Consider the following 19,208-nt stretch of genomic DNA (forward strand, 5'->3'; position numbering starts at 1 on the left):
TGCTTTTATCAAGGTAAAATGTTTACATCAGTAAATATGCTTTAATAAAAAAATATTTATACTGTGAATGATTTTAACTTTTAATTTTTGTATGAAAGTATTTAAATAAACAACTCAGTTATGATTGGTGAAATTTACATTTTTGTTTATATATATATTTTTTACAAAACCTATGTTGCTTTTAGGTGTGTATTCTATGCTTCATCAGGGTCCATCCACCCTTTCAGGCACTGACAGTATGGACCCCTAGGAAGTTTTAAAATCAAATCCTACTCTTTTATACTCTATTCATGAAGGTTTATGTATCATAGCAACAATACTTCAGCTTTTATAAGACATGATAATTGATGTTGATTAAAAATTTGAATTGTTCTTCTGTAATATATGTAAAACAAGTGCTCTTCATTTTATAAGAAACCCTAGACTGATTAACATAATGGGGTGATTAAAAGAATATTTATTGTAGCCATTCTTTCTGTGTCATGTTTATTTATATATTGACTGTGAATTGATATGATACCACTTTTGCCTTTATAGATATCTTGTTTTTTACTTGTGAATAGAGACACACTTTTATTTATAACTGGAACCAAAGATATATTTTTGGTCCCAGTTTTATAAGTCTATTGAATTTAAGCTTTACCTACTCTGAGATTCTACTTTCAGTAGTTACTAGTAATCTTATTAATAGACTTAATTGTATACAATTATTCTATATTTGTTTTTGTTAAGAAATGCTTATAGTAACATTTATGAAACTGTTTATGGTGTTTATTTTGAAGAAAAAAAACCCAGACAATGTATGAATGAAACATTCCAGACATTTGCCATACAGTTATGTATGGGACATTCCAGACATTTACCCTACATTTATGTATGAAACATTCCAGACATTTACCCTACAGTTATGTATGAAACATTCCAGATATTTGCCATATAATTATGCATGAAACATTCCAGACATTTACCCTACAGTTATTTAAGAAACATTCCAGACATTTTCAATATAATTATGCATGAAATATTTCAGACATTGAACATATATTTATAAATGAAACACTCTAGACACTAACTATGAATGTATGAAACATTCCAGACATTTGCCATTCAATTATTTATGAACAATTTCAGACCTTCAGACATTTACCATACAGTTATTTGTGAAACATTTCAGACATTTACCATACCATTATGCATACAATTATGTTTGAAACATTTCAGACATTTGCCATACAAATATTAAGACATTTTCACTACTTACAGAAATGATACGTTCCATTCATTACACATACAGTTACTTGTTTTGTACTCATTATTTGTGTTTATGTACATGTTTGTGATTTTTGATACACACTATGCATACTGTATGACTAAAATAAAAGAATACAACAAAACATTTGTTTTTAGTATTATTTTCTTTCAGTTTAACCTAATAGAGTTAAGCTTATTATTGTAACAATTGTTGCAGTCTTATTGAAATCAGTCTCATTAATGTTTTATTGATTTTAGTATGGGAGACAGGGGCGTACCTTGGCTTATTTTCAGTATAAGCCAATTACAGTCCCTTGGGCCAAAGTGTCGTTACAACCAGGGGTAATCTTAAGCCATGAAATGTCATTTAGTTTTTATCTTTATCAAAAGTTATAAAAATAATATCAAGTACAGTATTGAATTGACAGATATTTGCATGAAGTCTGACATGAAGATTACTTTTATTAAATAATTTAAAAGATATTTACCATTAGGAAAACAAAACATAGTCGAATACCTCTATTGTAATCAAGATGGTTAACCTTTTTTTCTTTTTTTTTTCTTTATCATTATACCTAAACATGAGATAAAATCAAGGAAGTTTAAAAAGTATTAACCATTAGCAAAACAAAACATAGCCAGATACATGTATCTCTTTTTTAATCAAAATGTTGAAAACAATTTTTGTTTCATTTCATTTTATTTCAAAATACCTAAACATAGATATAATCAAGGAAAACATTGCTTTTAAAACGATCTGTAAGACCATAAAACAAACAAACTGATTAAATGCTTAAGTGTAACAATAATCTATAGCATCAAAACCACACCTAAAATTTATAAATACAGATTTAGGTCCCTAAAAATAACAATTTTAACAGTGCTTCATCTTTACTCTTTCATTCATCCACAGACAACATAAGATCACTATTTTTGATTTTTATTCTCAAATGGTTTGAGTAAGCCTGAAGTGTATTTTGTTAATGCTCTAGCTTTACCAGGCTAGAAAATACTGGTTTACTAGGTTAGAAAATACTGGGTAAGATAATACTGGTTAACCAGATTCTAACATCAGAAATAATAGTCGTTTGTAGATAGTTTCTTATATGGCATCACTCTTGTGCACGTGCCATTTGGATCTTTTTTACGATGACGTCTGAAAATAATTCCTCAGTCATGACTGTGTGCTATTTTGAAATAATAAGGAAACAAACCAAATGCAAATAGATTTTGAGAAAATGAAATATAGAAGGAAATAAAAGAAGAAGAAAATAAAGAAAGAATCTTGTCTGTTGTTTTGCAAAATGAAAGAAAAATACATTAATATTTATTGAGCTTGTGCTGGTTTGATTTCAAAATAAAAAACGTTTGCTTACTTTTATGAAATGCTGAACGGTCAAAAATATTTTATTATTATTTTCTAAAGACAACCCTTTGTTACCAACTAAAGGTTATTGGATATTTAAAAGGTGAAATTGCCTTAATACGTTAAAAAGATCAATTCTCTCATTTCGATATTTCGGACAAGTAAACAAAAAATGGTTAACATCTTCTATCACATAACTGCATGAACAATTTGCATCCTGTGACAAATGATTGCAGAATAAGTGGAAATTTAAGTTGCTGCATGCATTTTTCAGTCTGCAATGTAAAACAGAGAGTTTTCGTACCATTTTGGAGTGTCTGTAGATCGAAAGGTTGATTTCATTAATAGAGATTTAAAAGATGACAGAGTTTCTACAGATTAGATCAGATACAGGTTGAAAATTGTTCCGTAGCATCACGGACGAAGGCACAAAAGTCAAAGAAAATATATGAGTTCGTCTGTTTAAAATTGCAAAATCTTTCTAAGATTGTATGGTGTTGTATTATGAACTCTTTCTGGAAAAAATATTACTTAAATAATCAGGAACGTCTGCATTATGAATTCTATATGTTAAGATAAGTTTTGGTACTTCTAAGTATTGATAATATTGGTTCATTATTTGAACAGTATGAATTTACTCAGCAACGTTTCAACTGGGTTTACCACGCCCATGCTTCTTTTTAAAAACACCCTGGTGTAGTATGAGGGTCATATTGTATTTAGTAGCAACAGCAGCTCGTATTTATAAATAAGTCATACCTGTGAAAAATTATAAATAGAGTCCTTCAAAATATTCACCATGGACTTTACACTTTTCCAGCACCGGAATCCATTCCGAAAAAGTATTTTTGAACTGTTCTTTGTGTATACTGTTTATACACAGGTAGAGAGCTTTTTCGACTGCACTACGGGTTTCGAACCGGTGGCCGCGAAGGCAAGATCTGATGCATGGATTTAACCAAAAAACAAAGGAGAGAGGTCAGGACTACTCGTATAAGCGGGATGTAGCAAAACCTCAATAAATAAGCTTGAACCAAAGTTGACCGGTGCATAGATGCATTATCATGGAGTAATTTGATCCTGCGCACCCCGGACTTTGGGTTCTTTGTAATGGAGAACAGTGAGAACATGATCATGGTAAAATGATTCAGTGACACTACCCCTGTCAGGCACAGCGACACGGGCCACTAGTCCATCACTGTCAAAACATAGAGCATACTTTTAACGCTCCTGCTACGTCGAGCCACAACTGGGCGAATGCTGTTTTCACCTACCAACATTTTGTTACTGATTTTATTGTCGGGCTCAAAAAATAAAGCCACGTTTCATCCCCTTTGACAATTTTTCTCAGGCGTCTAGGGTCCCGATCTTTTTCAACCTGCTCCCTTTTCTGGCCAGAAATTAGAAAATGCGGGATCCAACAGGCGGACACTTTCCTTAACTGTAATGGAAAACACATATGACACACACTAAGGCCCGATATGTTATTTATCTCCTCCACGGTCATCAACTATGGCTTTGATAGTACTGATGTCTTTTTCAGAGGTAGCGGAAATTGGCCGACCGGGACGAAGATCAACCTTAACATTAGCTCTATCTTTCCTACCTGGCAATTGTACGATATGGAAAGACATTTTCTCCATAAACTAAATCAAGCTGACGCGCATTTACCCAATAACCCAAAAATTTTGCAATAAGCTCTTTGCTCCTCTCTCAAATCACATTGCAGCTCAGCCATGTTTACAACCAGCATATTTTTTTTATAATATACTAAAATTTCATTGCACTTGCAAGTCGTGCGAAAATAATATGTTTGTTAGCAAAATTAATAATCTTTCCAACGGTATATTATATATGTGCTTTCACGTGCAAATCATAGTTAAATTGAGTTGTTGCCACTAATTAAAATATGCCCATCTTACTTTATGTCCGACTTAATGAGTGTCCATCCACCCATTTAAACTCTAAGATTACGGACCCCTATTATTTGTTCTTTATGTATATATAGGTATTCTAGTTACTTCCTTTATTGCAAAGGATCAAAGGAGATAACTAAACATGTACTATCGAGACAATTGTGCAAGAGGTTCTATTGCCACCTCTTTAATTAACTTAATTATCTGTTGTTCCTGGGAGGTAAAGCATCATTAAAAAGTCAAAAAGAAAACGTTTTATCTCAGTATTTTATATACAGATTCAATAAGTCATTTTTTTTATTACATGAAGCAACATACATTTCATTGTCACGTGGCAAAAAACACTACATGTAGTACTTATACAATTGATAATTATTAATGAAAATAAAAAATAGACAAATATTAACATTAAAGCTACATTAAATAGTTTTCATAAAAAACTAAACGGCGACATTCCATTACTAAATTGGGTTTTATATCGACCCCATGTCTTATTTTGGTGTCCAGACAACCAAAATTAGTTTTATTAGCATACAAAGTGGTAACCTCATTCTGGCGAAATAGGAAGTACAATTTCTGTTTGCATGAGAAACTCCGCCTTCGGATCATCCGTACATCAATATTAAATCAACAAACATTACTAAAAGTGGCAGTCCTAATTTAACGGTATATTTCCGCATTGTAACGATTTTTTTCATGCAAATTTAATCTTTTTACGAGATGATTACTTTCACTGAACCCAAGGCTTAGTGCACCGTGAAGCTAAAACGGTTAAAGTGTGTTTTCACAAGAAAATATAATATTTGCTTTGTTCCGGATAGCAATTATAAAACTGTGACGTAGCGCATACACGAGCTGATTATAGTCTTCATTTGCATGTTAAAATTCGTATACGAACTTTAGTGTTACCGTGAGTTTTTCCGTTTAAAATCCTAATTTATGAACAATATTTGGTGAGATTTACAACAATACTGTTAAACAGGTTAATGAAACTGTAGAATGTTTGATTTTTAGGCCGACGGCAAGATATTTTTACATATTTATTTAATGTAGCTTTAATGATGCTAATATGTGTAGATGATACATATATTATTTTTCTATAAAAAACAGACGAATAAATATATTAATGATGCTAATATGTGTAGATGAGACATATACTATTTCCGGCCGAAGGCCTTCTAAAATTAGCTTGTCTTCCTGTAAAATTTACAGGGAAGAACTGAAATATAAGAAGAATTTTCATTGGTCATTTTAATATTACAAACTGAATACGGAAATCTCATTGTACTTTCTAAATGAAATGTACCATTATGATATGAAAATGCAAAGGATAGTTCTAGAATAAAATGTATAAAATCGTTTCTAGTGAAATTGCTCAGATATACTTTTCTTAGCTACAAGAAAGTATTATGCCAATGTTATGCGAGCATTTCTAACATTTTATATGCATCGAAAACTTAGAAATAACATACTCAAGATCACCAGTTTTACTTTGGCCGATTTTCTTTTTATGCGACAACGAACCAACAATATTTTTCCGTATTTTGTTTATAAAACATATCATATCAATCAATACTAAAGAAGGTACATTAAAATCTCTAACACAACTGATTCATTCCCATACTTTAAAATTATTATGTTTGTTATTCCGTTGGAATCATAATTTCAATATAAAGCTCAGGGAAGGAAAGTTACGTTCAATGTTGTGATACTAATCATGATTCCTGATCTCAAACATAAACATCAACATGATAAATAATAATATGAGAGAACATGTGCATTTCAAGGGATGGGCCCCCAGATAGTCGAACAAATTTCAAAAAAAAATCATTGCAATAAGAATTAAGGAGTTGCAGATATATTAACTTCACGTATTTGAAGTTGAATTGCAGAAACACGAGGACGTACATCTAAAACCGAGGTCCGAAGTGCTATGTTTGCATATAATTTGCACATTGGAACCAAAAATTCTATTTATGTTGCAGGATAAACTCTTTAACAGTGAGACCTCTTAAGATTCACTCCACAAATCACCGCCATCACAAGTTTTTTTATCGGTATTGTTTTGATAAAATGTAATACAGAAAATTTGTTTTGTATAAGATATTTTTTTTAATATGAAATTGAATGATCACAATTCGCTGCCAGATTGCTGTAAATGAATAAAAAAGATATAATGCGGACATGTCCAGCCCTGTACGTAGTAGTTTCTTCGTAAAGCGAAAATAAGATGATGTTTTCATCTATCGACAAAGCCATGGAACATTGACCACGTGGCAATTGTGTCGATATTGATTCAGACGTGTAGCTCTGCCCATCGAATCACTGTGACTTTGGTACAAGGGAAACGCTGCAGCACCTGTTGTTCAGCTACAACATAACACTTCCCCTTACATTTAGTACAAATTTTATTAAAGTAAAGTATCATTGTGACTCTCTCATTGCAAGTTGCCTTATTGTACGATTCGGTTTTAGGAGCCATCAAAGGTAACACTAGAAAGAAAATATATTGTTAAATCATAAATCATTGAGTAGGTCATCGCAAAGCTTGGTCGGTAGATTTTTTAGTGATTGTTTATCGAGACTGTTCGCTTAAACAGATTTACTTATTAATGTCCTCTTCTTATGAAATAATCATCTGAGGTATTTTTACCAAACCTGGTACGGATTACACTCAAATAATCTTTTGTCAAAATATGATAGCTATACGAGTAAATAGAAATACCGTTCAAATTCTTCTTTTTGTGTTTCAGTGAATATTTCATTGCCAAACATAGAAGTGATAACTTCAAATGGTCCTCCAGCAAATGTGAAAAACGAATTTTGTCAGTGCATTCTAAAGCTAAACAAAGAACAATATTTTACCATTTCTTTGCATATTGCTCAGCTTTAGACGGTCATTTATCAGGTCTTTTCAAATAAGGAGGATACTATTTTAGTTTCAGAGGAACATACAGATACATGTTTATGCATAAACAATAACAGCAAGTCAGGAGCCACAATGAAAAACTTATATACATGTATGTGTTGAAATAAACCAAGTCGCAATAAGCTTTTAACAGCACAAAGCTTTGCCCAAATATTTTTGGCATGTGTGACCTGTGGTCACAAGGGCTCATATATAGGTGTAAAGAACACCACCAAACATAGTCTGCAACAACTTTAACGGTGTTCTTTCAAGGTTGTTCTTAACAATTAACATGGTTCTATACAAAACCATTTATTTTACTTGAACAAATACAATGAGCTCATTAAAGTGTTCGATAAAAATGCCATAAAAAATGCCTTTCTAATCAATGAATGAATGAGCCCTTAAATATAGCATGTGTAACATTATGTTTGCTACATAACTTCGTGAAGATCGATTAATTGAAACATCCTGCTTCCTTATTACATTTAAAAGAATAAATAAATTACAGATGACTTGATAATTACAAGGATAAACGTTTGCTTTTTAAATTTGTAAATATGTAATATGTAAAGTTTTTTGTTACGAAACGGATGTAGTAAATGTTTGATGAAAATGATTCATAGATGTCTATGTCTGTCGCCAGCCAGTCTTCAGCAGGTTTACATTTTTTATTGGATAAAAATAAAATTACGCGATCTTATCAAGTTTTAACAACAGGATGTGTTTTTTTTTCTTATTGCGTAGTTATACAAATAAAGAAATCATATTAAATTAACTTCATATGATTTGCAGCTATTTTAATGCCTGTCACGTGGGAAATAAATGCATTTTATTTCAAGTGGTTTAAACGATTGAAATCTTTTAAGCATTTTCTAAAATGATATTTTACAATTTATTTTGTATATTTTTATCTTTGAAAAAGTTCACCTTTCAATATTACAGATACCACAAAATATATTTACAAATAAGCTTGTTCCTAACAGTTCCTTGCGAAAGTACTGGTAAACTGCTTGACAGTTTGCCGAGGGACGGTGCGGTGGCTGAACTTCCATGTGGCTTACTGCCGTGATCCGGAGTGAAAAACTAGCAATACCACCACAACCACAAAAGACAATGATATTAGACGAAATGAAATTTGAACAGTTTGCAATTAATTTGTTCTCTTCGGATATTTTAAAGATATAGCAAGTTCATCAAATTTCAATCAGATACAAGAGTATATGTTAATGATGCCAAATTCATGAAAAGGCTCTGCTCTGAAACATGAAGAGGCATACGTTAATTCGTGTGTAATGAAGGTAGAATACGGTGATAATATATTTTAAATCGATCAAATTATCTCTTGGATTGTTGATATTTTGTAATGTAAGACTAATATACCAATATTAATATTGCAATTTCCCTCTTATCTCCAAGAGATATATCTTGTTCTTCTTGCACTGTTTTTGCCTTAAGTCTTCTTGTAATTGTCATGTCTCCTGTCTTGCAGTGTTCTCGCCTTTTGTCTTGTCAGAGTGATTAAACCTTTTCTCTATTTCCATAGTAATATTGCATGCCGCTTTCTTGCAGTGATCTTTTATGATGTCCTGTGGCCGTTTCTTGCATCATGTCCTTTCGGTCTTCAGTGTTCTCGCTTTCTGTATTTTCACAGTGATCACACACTTTCTGTCTTCTCGAGGTGATCTCGTCATCTGTCTACTGCAGTCATTTCGTAATCTGCTTTTTTGCGTGTTCTGGCCTTCTGTCTTTTTGCAGTGATATGGCCTTCTGTATTCTCACAGTTATCTCGCCCTTTGTTTTGCTCACTATGACTTTGTCATTTGTATTCTGCTTGCACAAAATATTACCACAAACAATATTGTAAAAACACTTAACTTTTATATTGTTATTGGTGACAAAAATGTAAAAATAGGTAAAAATAATCACATAAAAACAATGTCATGATCCAGGGGTGAAACACTTTGTAAGCGGTTTGAGTTGTTAGATCAGCGGAAGGACTTTCCGACAATCCGATGGTCCTTGGTTCTAACCAACGCTTTAATACGATTATCTTTCATATTATAAAATTAGAAATGGTTAGCTATGCACTTCAGACGTCCAGCCCTTCAGAGACTAAGTTAACAGGCCCATCAATTGTCTTTTTGTTTATTGTTTCATTGTTTGGAGACTTTACTATAGAAAACGTGTCAGAGTTAAATCGAATACCAATAAATGCACAGTGCGTTAACTGGAGTGCAGGTAATAGTTACCCGCACTCACTGTCTGTCTAGAGCATGCACGTTGTTTGGCTATTTTTATTTTTTTCTGGGGTTGACAGGAGAAGAGATAACTACAAAAAGTCTTATTCAGATGCTCGTACAATATATATATATACATGTAATTTTATATTGTGACAACAGGGAACATAAAGTGTTTTAATGTTAGAAAGAACATCAAAACATTCGGCAATCTGATTTATACTCGGGGGCTACGCCCCCACACATTCTTTCGTAAAAATTAGATAGCCTCGTGTTTTGATGTCCTTTATATTACTTATTATATACAAACATGATAGTTTAATCATTCTTTTCACAGATCAGGACAGTGATTCCAGTAGCTTACTTTTAAAGATAAACTTAAGCATGACATTGACCAATAAGGTCTGTCATTTATTGTTGGTAGGTAAATGTATCTTAACAAAACAACACTTAAGACATTAACATGTTGAATATTGAAAGTATGACATTAACCATATACTGACATTGACTGTCAAGGTAAAAAAATATTTTTTTTAATCAAATTTGTAGAACATTTAGGACCAAACTATTTTAATGAGTAATTCAAATTGACTTCGATCTTAAAATGACCTTCACCACTTATACACTAAGTATCTTTGGTTAAAGGAAAAAAATCTAGCGCAGTGCCCGCTTGTGGTGGCTCTTGATAAAAGACTGGATTCGTCGCATTACCATATACGTACTTTACTACAGTGTTACTATGTCAAACAATGTCTTAATTTCCATACACATTAGCAGGATTCTAGATCAGGAGACATGCTGCTTTAATGCGTGTATTTCATGTATAGATTCGGAAATAATGCCATGAAGCTCTTAATCATCAACAGCACTATATACACCTTAAAAAACAAAACAAACAAACAATGATTATGAAACATTTATTACTTTCAAATCAAAGTGTTTTTTTCAACATGGCTCATATATCATTTGTTTCAGCAAAAGGAAGGACAAAGTAAATGGCTCTATAATTAAACACGAATAAACTTCACGGAATTGTACACTTGGTGTTTTGTGTCAGCAAAGAGGAAAGCATAAATAGGAAATGTAAGAACATGCATGTACTATATATGTATATTTCTAAGCGTTGGTAAAGCACAGTTTATCGTGCACAGCACAATTAAACAAAGATTTATCAAGTTCCTTCAGGTTGTTGTCTAACATACATTATTCATCTGTACGTTCTAGATGTCTGAAAAAAAGCAAATAAATACTAACGATATGAATGAATTCACATGATCTTCATGTAAAAATACTAGTGTTTGAAATAATGATTTTGAATATAACTGGCAATGATGCAATGTTATACGTTATATTATTTGTTATTATTTGTTAATAAGTATCAGATTATTGATTTTTAAAAAGAAGACAGGTACCTACAGTGGCATTGAGATGACATTTGCTATACTACTTGTCATTTTGGCCACAAATGATTAAAATATGGCCACAATTTATATTGAGTTTCAACTTATTGTTAGTATAAATGATGACTTGAGGCCGCAAGATAATAAATCGTGGCCACAGTTTAGTAAGTCAGGGCCACAATTTGATGTAGTTCATCAAAGTTGCTGTTTCAGCTATACACCTTAATGCATCAGTAATACACATTCGTTCTGTGATTCCCCTTGATTATGACATTTGTATGACCGATAGAGGAACGCTGCAATTTTTATCCTTATCTGACTGTCAGTGCGTGTGTATGCATGCCAACATTCGAAGGAATAAACCCTGCATTCGTTTTTTTTATGAAAACTAACTAAATATTTCTTTGTTACGGTGTCATGTAGTAACAGACTAAAGACATCTTTACTGACATGAACATTTTAGTCTCAAATGATAACTGTGAAGTTTTATTATTATTATTGGTATTGTTGTTGTTGATAATATTATCATTTATCATTTTATCAGTATAAATATTACATTTTTGCGCTAGATTTTCTAATGAAGGTGATAAGTAATTTAAATAAATAATGATTACATTGTCGGTAAATGGATTATTTTGTATAAACAGATAGTGTGTTCGCAATAATGATTATGTTTTTTGTAAATTATACAAACTGAGTGTTATTGTAAATAAATTTGAAAATAGTAAGTACTAGCTTATGTATTGGTATCAGTTATAAATAGACTTTTAATAAAATATTTTTATTTCCTTTTTGTTGTTCATTTACTACATAATTATGATCATTAAAACAATATGAAGTATGATGGAATAAATATGTTATAGAGTATGATGGAATAATTATGTTTAATAAACTAACGAATTGTCACAAAAACAAATATTTGTGTTATTTGATCCCCCTACATTTTGTCATTGAGCATATCATCTTTATTAAGACGAGGAAAATCATACATCGTGAAAACATTGTTTTCTACATAAATAACAACTATAAGAAACGATTATTCAAACGCATAAGAAATCTAGAGAGAAAAAAGTATCTTGTATATTCATTTTATTAAACAGTATTAGCCCGTTTGTGAACTTGTGAACAATAAAGTAAGAGACATATTTTTTCTATGTATATTCATCATATATCTCCGAACAATGATTACCAACATTATCCTTAGAAAATAAACCCATACAAAAAGATAGAGGAATATTATCCGCAAAACGGACAGGTTGAATGTGTTTCGTCTGAGGTTTAAAAGATAGGGGAATTATTCGATTTTGAGAAACTGCATTGTCTGTACAGTTGTTTTACTATAAGACTAATGGATACACCCACCGTTCCTTATTTATATTCAATAAGTAATTTTTAGTAAGTAATTGCATTTTATAGTCTAAGTTTCATGCTTACGCACGTTCACCGACTTTACAGCTATTACCCCTGGTCATCAGGCTACTGGTATCTATCTATCAATCTCCCTGGGGAGTCTTTTAACTCCGCTAAGTGCAGCCGACACTTTGGCGCAACGGAATTATACCACCCTCGCAGGTACCCATTTACACCTGGGTGAAGTGAAGCAATCGCAGGTAAATTTCTTGCTCAATGAAATTAGCAGTGCCCCTGGTGGGGTTCGAACCCGGGACCTCTCGATTCCTAAGCGCGCGTCCTACCACTGGACTACTGCTTCAATACATGTACAAATGTAAAAATATATTTTTTAATGCATTCAATGTATTTGTTCGTGTTTTATCAGTGATTTTTTCAGAGACTGTTTACATTATGTATCTGTTGGAATGTTTCCAAAACCGATTATTAAAATTATATACCATATGGAAATTTCTGACCATGTGGGGATCAAAGCATCCCTAGGGCTACCAGATCGACGCTATCCCATAGCTCACGCTTTTCTGAACTTCCTAAAAACTCTAACATCGGACACACCTTCAAGCTATTTTGAAGTTAAATATGATTATTACAATAATACATTTGAAGGGACTATTTTCTATTTAACTCAGAGCCTGAACTATTGAGCATGTAACGCAATATTAAATGTCGTCATACGAAGAACACAGAATTTGTAAATAACATAAATTATACATAATTGGACAAAATAAAATGTTAAACTTGTTATCGTTTATAAAGGTCAGAGAGATAAGTCATAAGACCCATGATATTTTGCCGCAAACAAAAGTAACAAAGAGTGAAATATTATAAAATACGACTTTGTTAGTCTGCATGCATTGCCATACAGAATTTCAGAATTTCTTAAAACAATCTAAGCAAAATAAAATCCATCAAATCTGACTATTGTTAACTGAAAAAGCGTCTATTATTCTTTATGCTGAATAGCATTCACGAATCCTTCATAAAAATTATTGAAAAATCTTGTCACTGCAAACATATATAGTCGGAATAACGAAACCACGATGATGAAAACTCGATATTATTTTGTGTTTTCACCATCGTATTTTCCACCTTTTCACGATCGTACTAACGGCTTTTAGTCATCTCGATGTATGTTCGACCTTCCACCATCGCGGATTCGCTATTTCGACTTTTCACCTTTGTAATTTGTGTTTTGTTGTTTCGAGGTATCGTAAATGACTGGTATTAATTACAATGTGTTTTTAGATAATTACTAAAAGAGATACCATACAATATTTTCCGAGGGATTTTACCATGGAAATAAATAATTAAATAATAAAAATAACAATAACTAAATCATAACGAAACACATATTTCACATTAGAAAGAATTTGTGTATACTCTGTAAATAACAAGTTTATTCACGAGAAAGTAATGACATCAAAAACAATGGCGTTCATAAGTGGATTCATTTCAAAATATAGTTCAATGAAATGTTGCTTTTGTTAGAAAAAAATTAAAAACGATTTAGTATGTGAATGAATGCCACATGTAAGATCTTCGAAAATATAGTTCAGTGTAGTCGATAATCATGCTTGTAGTTGAGTACAGGATATTCCCTAAGTAATAAACCTGTAAGGCTTTAATAATTAAAAAGTTAGATTCCCGTATTGGTTAGGCTTTTTCAATGATTAAGTTAGAAGAACTGTCAAAGTCATACAGTGCAAATGAATGTTGAAACATGACTAAATATATTGACACATCTCTAATAAAATAACTTAAATACTTTAGAATAGTTTTTAGCGTTGAAATGTTTGACACCAAAAATGATATTTTTGATAGTTGTTTAAAACTGTATAAAAAGAGTGAAAGATAAATAGGCACGTATAGATTAATTCATATCATAAATAGCCATGACAACGTTATTTTTCAAATCTTGTTAATTAGTTGTGAATCATTTACTTGTATATTTTTTATCCATTCATCCATAAAACATTATCTCCAAAAAGAAATAAGTACTTGAGACAACATTATTTACAGAGAGCAGCTTCCTAAATGTTGTGGCCAAGTAGCCGAGTGATTATCTTGTCGGAGTAGTAATCTAAGGATTGCTGGCCTCGCGTGTTCAAACCACGTTAAGGACAAGCCGTCGTTGCCTTGTGCAAAAAAACTTAACATTCATTGCTTAGTACCGGTTGCTTCAAGGAACGGAGTCCAGTGTATCAATAAGCTTATAGCTTCCAACATAATTCCAACTAAAATGAGTTCTAATAAACTGTTGTAAATTTCGTCTGATAGCATCATCACAAATAAACACAAATCTTTTTGCTTGGTTTGGATCTATATTTTGTTAATTATTTTTATTTAACATGGCGCTAGTTAGCATTACATTACGTCTAATTCTTTCATTTGTAGGATCCTGGACGAACTCATGAACTCAGGAACTATACACTCACGAGACCATTAATACGAATATATTATCTTAAGAAACTTAACGATTAATATATTCTGTAAAAGAAATGACGGAAGTTAAACTGCCACACATGCAACAATCGTCACGCAATTACTTTTTCATTGACTATATATTACATGACAACGGGAAGTAACATTTACTGAACTTATCATTTACGCTTGGCATAGTTTGTCTCTCTTAGATCATTATCTAGGAAGAGAGCTTCTAAATAATTCAATAGAAAGCGACCTCAGTTAAAATTGACTTTATTTTTGCATGATTAAAGAGAACTATGATTAAAACAAATTGATGAAAAAAATGGGATTTTTAAGTCATCAGCCCTTCAAATTGAGTTTCTACTCTTTCAGGTTATTTTAGGAGCAGTCAACCTGAATTTGAATAAAATTGCCATATTAAAATATCCGATAAAACATCATTGACAGTCTATAAAAGTCAAGCTGATACAATATATACAGTGTCACAGGAAATGCTATACATACATATATTTATGTAATATATCAGGAAATGCTATATATGTATGCGTATCTTGTAAAAAACAACAGCAACTACGAAACAATGTAACATACAATACAAAGTCTAAATTTTACTTACTAGTATGGTTTATTATTCTTTTTTTGCAATATATGGCATGTGTATACGAACTGGTTCAAGCACCGTACACGATTAACAATGAAATCTTGATAAAATATTTAAGATGAACTAGTTAGTGTAATTTCGGAATGTTCCTTTTTTATTTCTTAAAATAATTTGCGAAGAACTTCATTTAGTAGGAGTTGACAAGCATGCCAGAAAAGCCAGTGTGATATCTCGAAACAGCATAAGCCCCTGACACGTGACCTTCTCCAGTAACCCATACACGATCACCTACATCCAAGAAGGCAACTGTCGAAACGCCACCCATATTCCATCCAGTTGTATGGCCTGCTATAGCATATTCTATTCCAACACCATTCTTTCTCATGAAGAAAGCTCCTGCTTTTCCGCTTGGATTCCCGAGAACCATTGAAAATATGTATGTCCCTTTATAAGGGGCCGTGAAGTAGCCGCTTATATTATTATATGCGTTTCCTAGGTTGAGGTCAACTTGATCGAATTTTATAACTGTGCCTGAGGCAACAATACCAAGGTTCTTGCTCAGCTGGATTCGAAAAACAACCTTTGTATCCTCAATGCATCAAGACTGTCTGAAAAATGTTGATTAAAAGTTATTTTTCTTGTGATACAATAAGAATATGAATATACATTTCCGGCCATTTCTCTCATATTCTGATTTTTAAGGATAAGGTTCCTCCAAAACAATAGCAAGTAGATGTATACATAAATCGAAAACATGGATATCATGATTCGATGTGAAGCAAGTCAGTTCAATATTAGTGTCTTGATTTGATTGATGCTTTTCTTCTTAAAAGAAAAGATTTAACTTAGTATTGACAGCAAGAGACTCAGACCAGCGCATGCTATCCCTCTAAATAATCCGTATAAGTCATTATTTAAACATCTCATTGATCTAAACGCTCTTGCTAAATGTATATGAAAGTAAAAGTATTAGTTGTTAATTAAACATATTCTTGTTACAACTTCATTAGAAGTGCACCCGTTAACAAAGAAAATGAAATAAAATAAGTACCCGTGCTCAATGCGTCTTGCCGAGATTCAATTTTCTCCAGTCTTTTCTCTATAGTTTCAAGCTTCGATCCTAGTCTTGCTATTCTGTCTAATACATTTTCCATCGTATACACACATTGTGATTCCGCCTGTGAAGATGTTGTTGTCACCAACATCAAGACGACACAAGAATAAATTTTAATCTGCATGTTGTCAAAGTCTAAATACTATCAAAATATTAAACAGTAGTTGTCAGAATAATCGTACAGTTTCACTGTAGATATTTATTTTACAATGAGTTTATGTTTTCCTACAGCTATACACTGAAGTTTATCATATTTCAAAGTACTGTTTTATAGCTGTGCGGTGCGTATATTAAACAATATTATACCTCATTTGCATACGCCCTTCTATATTTAATATGACGTCATCCGGTCAATAAACCGCATACAGACCGGGGGCGGTCCATAATTCGTATATGGACTGGATGACGTCATACTAAATATAGAAGGGCGTATGCAAATGAGATCTAATATTTTATTTTGTTGTTAAATGATTCTTTTTACTGAATTTATTGTTTTGTTTCACATAAATTTTATTACATGTTGATCAAAAGTCATGATAATTTTATGTCTTTAAATTGATTATAAATTTTTAATTTTATTTATACAGTTTGTGAAAATCTTAAAGTTCGTTTTTTTTCTGTTTAATGTGATTAACAAAAATTGAATGACAAAAGAAGAGCATGATTTTTTTGCTGTATCGCTTGACAATAATAATAAAAAATTCGACTAGGGTTTGAGATATTTCACACACTGAACAAATAAATTATTATTTGACAGCAAATTATAGTAAAAATGACAGCAACAAAAAGGGTGAAAGGACTTAGATTCGGTATAATATAACAAATAAAACATGGCCTTTCGGGCAAAATGCAAGTTTACGGACTGGTTGGTCAGACCTCGGAAGGTATATGTCCCTCAGCTGCGCGTCGGGCCATATACCTTCCTCAGTCTGACCAATCAGTCCGTAAACTTGCATATTGCCCTCAAGGCCATGTTTTATTTGTTAACTATACATGTTAATGTCAAAATCATTTAAACAGAAATTATGCGAGTTTTGGGAGAGATTTTTAATCAGTTTAGGAGAGACACACAGATAGTGTATAGCGTTTATTTTTTTGTTGACAAGAGTACGTGTGGTTTTGAAGAAAGTTTTGTTGATTTGTTGAAGTTGGTTGAATTTAATTGTGGTGATCTTAATTGATCAGGGTTTATTGGTTGTAATTTGTTGATTGTTGAGTTCTCACTCACAAAATGAAATCATTCTGTGAATTAGCAAAGTAGGAAAAATTTTTTTAGGTAAGAAATGATACTCTCAGCAATTGACATTACGCCAGAGAAGAGAGTGCTCCGTCCACTGATTCACGTGACCCGGTCATTCAGAACCTTAGACAAAAGACGGTACCGACGTTTACGCGAAACTGTCATGCCACTTAAGTGACTAATGAATTAACCTTATATCATTTGGTACATATAAAATTTAATGCTTTTATTGAATAGTTCAATGTATTATGGTATTAAAAAAAGTAACAAATAACTGCATTCACGCATTAATGATGAATAAAACGTTTGGCAAAGTTCTTGTTATATTTCTTGCTGACATCAATGAAGATGTTACTGAGAAAATATCATTTTAGTTTACAAATTCAAAGATAGCTAAAATTGATGTAGTGGAACATATAAAAGTAAAATTATATCAATGAAACAGTAACATTGACAAATGTTTTTGAAGTTTTACGTGCGAAATCACATATATATAATGCATTTGCGCATAAATTGTCAAAATTAAATGAGAAAATTGCCCTTGCGTAACTTTGTTGTACATGTATATGTTTATTTGTACATTAGATATTTTCGTGATAAAACGCAATATTATTCACTTCAAAATAACTTTTCACATATACCATACCTCAACTTTGAATTAAAACCTTGATCAGATATGATGTTATTGAAGCAGATGTATTTGAATATTTAATCTTTAATCTTAATTCATTGAGCTTTAATAGAAATATTTAGGTAGGATAATTTCACCTGAAATATTTATTGCATATTTTTTCATTTTATTTGCAAGTATTTTTTTTCTACTGCAGCATTTTATTGACAATATGTTATAAACGAACAAAAATGTCGTATCATCTGGATATTCTGAGACCTTATAATATATTATGTGATTATGAATAGACATAATTGTAATGAAGGAAGGAATAGAGTATTTGTTTAAACTTTTTCCTTGTTTAATGCAATGTGGTATTGCCAGTTTTAACTTTCCTACCTGCTATATAACTTATTATCTTCATATATAGAAAGTTACTGATATTTTATTTTTTGTAAAAAATGAACTAACTGACTCCCTCTGTCAATATATGAGGATATTTTGTAACTTAGATATACCGTTTTAATAGCTTTAAATTGACAAAAAAAATCAAAATTTCAATATAAATACTGCTGCACCATTGTCTTATACACATAGCTTGTCTAAGGAAAATGGCGGACTTCTCAGACATCTTAGCATGAAACTGATAACGATCGCCGATTGGCTTATCTGTAAGACTCCTGCCAGCTTGATTGACAGGCGGCGTAATGTCAAAAAATAGATAA

General features: G+C 31.9%; 1 protein-coding gene across 1 annotated transcript; it reads right to left on the reverse strand.

Moving 5' to 3' along the window:
* Positions 1-15,524: 15,524 nt before the first annotated feature.
* LOC132714468 (complement C1q-like protein 4) lies at positions 15,525-16,673 on the reverse strand. The gene is made up of 2 exons (XM_060697366.1): positions 16,571-16,673; positions 15,525-16,119 (listed from the first exon to the last, which is right to left on the reverse strand). Exons 1-2 carry the CDS (start codon positions 16,671-16,673, stop codon positions 15,707-15,709), a joined length of 516 nt encoding a protein of 171 aa, XP_060553349.1. The 3' UTR covers positions 15,525-15,706.
* Between the last annotated feature and the right edge of the window lie 2,535 nt (positions 16,674-19,208).

Source organism: Ruditapes philippinarum, unplaced genomic scaffold (genome assembly GCF_026571515.1).
Source record: "Ruditapes philippinarum isolate M1 unplaced genomic scaffold, ASM2657151v2 ctg12_1_1_1_1, whole genome shotgun sequence".
Lineage (NCBI taxonomy): Eukaryota > Metazoa > Mollusca > Bivalvia > Venerida > Veneridae > Ruditapes > Ruditapes philippinarum.

Bases quoted from the DNA above. Each gene is read 5' to 3' on its own strand.
- LOC132714468 (XM_060697366.1), bottom strand. From the start codon at position 16,673: ATGGAAAATGTATTAGACAGAATAGCAAGACTAGGATCGAAGCTTGAA. The intron at 16,120-16,570 runs GTACTTATTTTA...TCAGACAGTCTT, and splicing joins GCAAGACGCATTGAGCACGG to GATGCATTGAGGATACAAAG.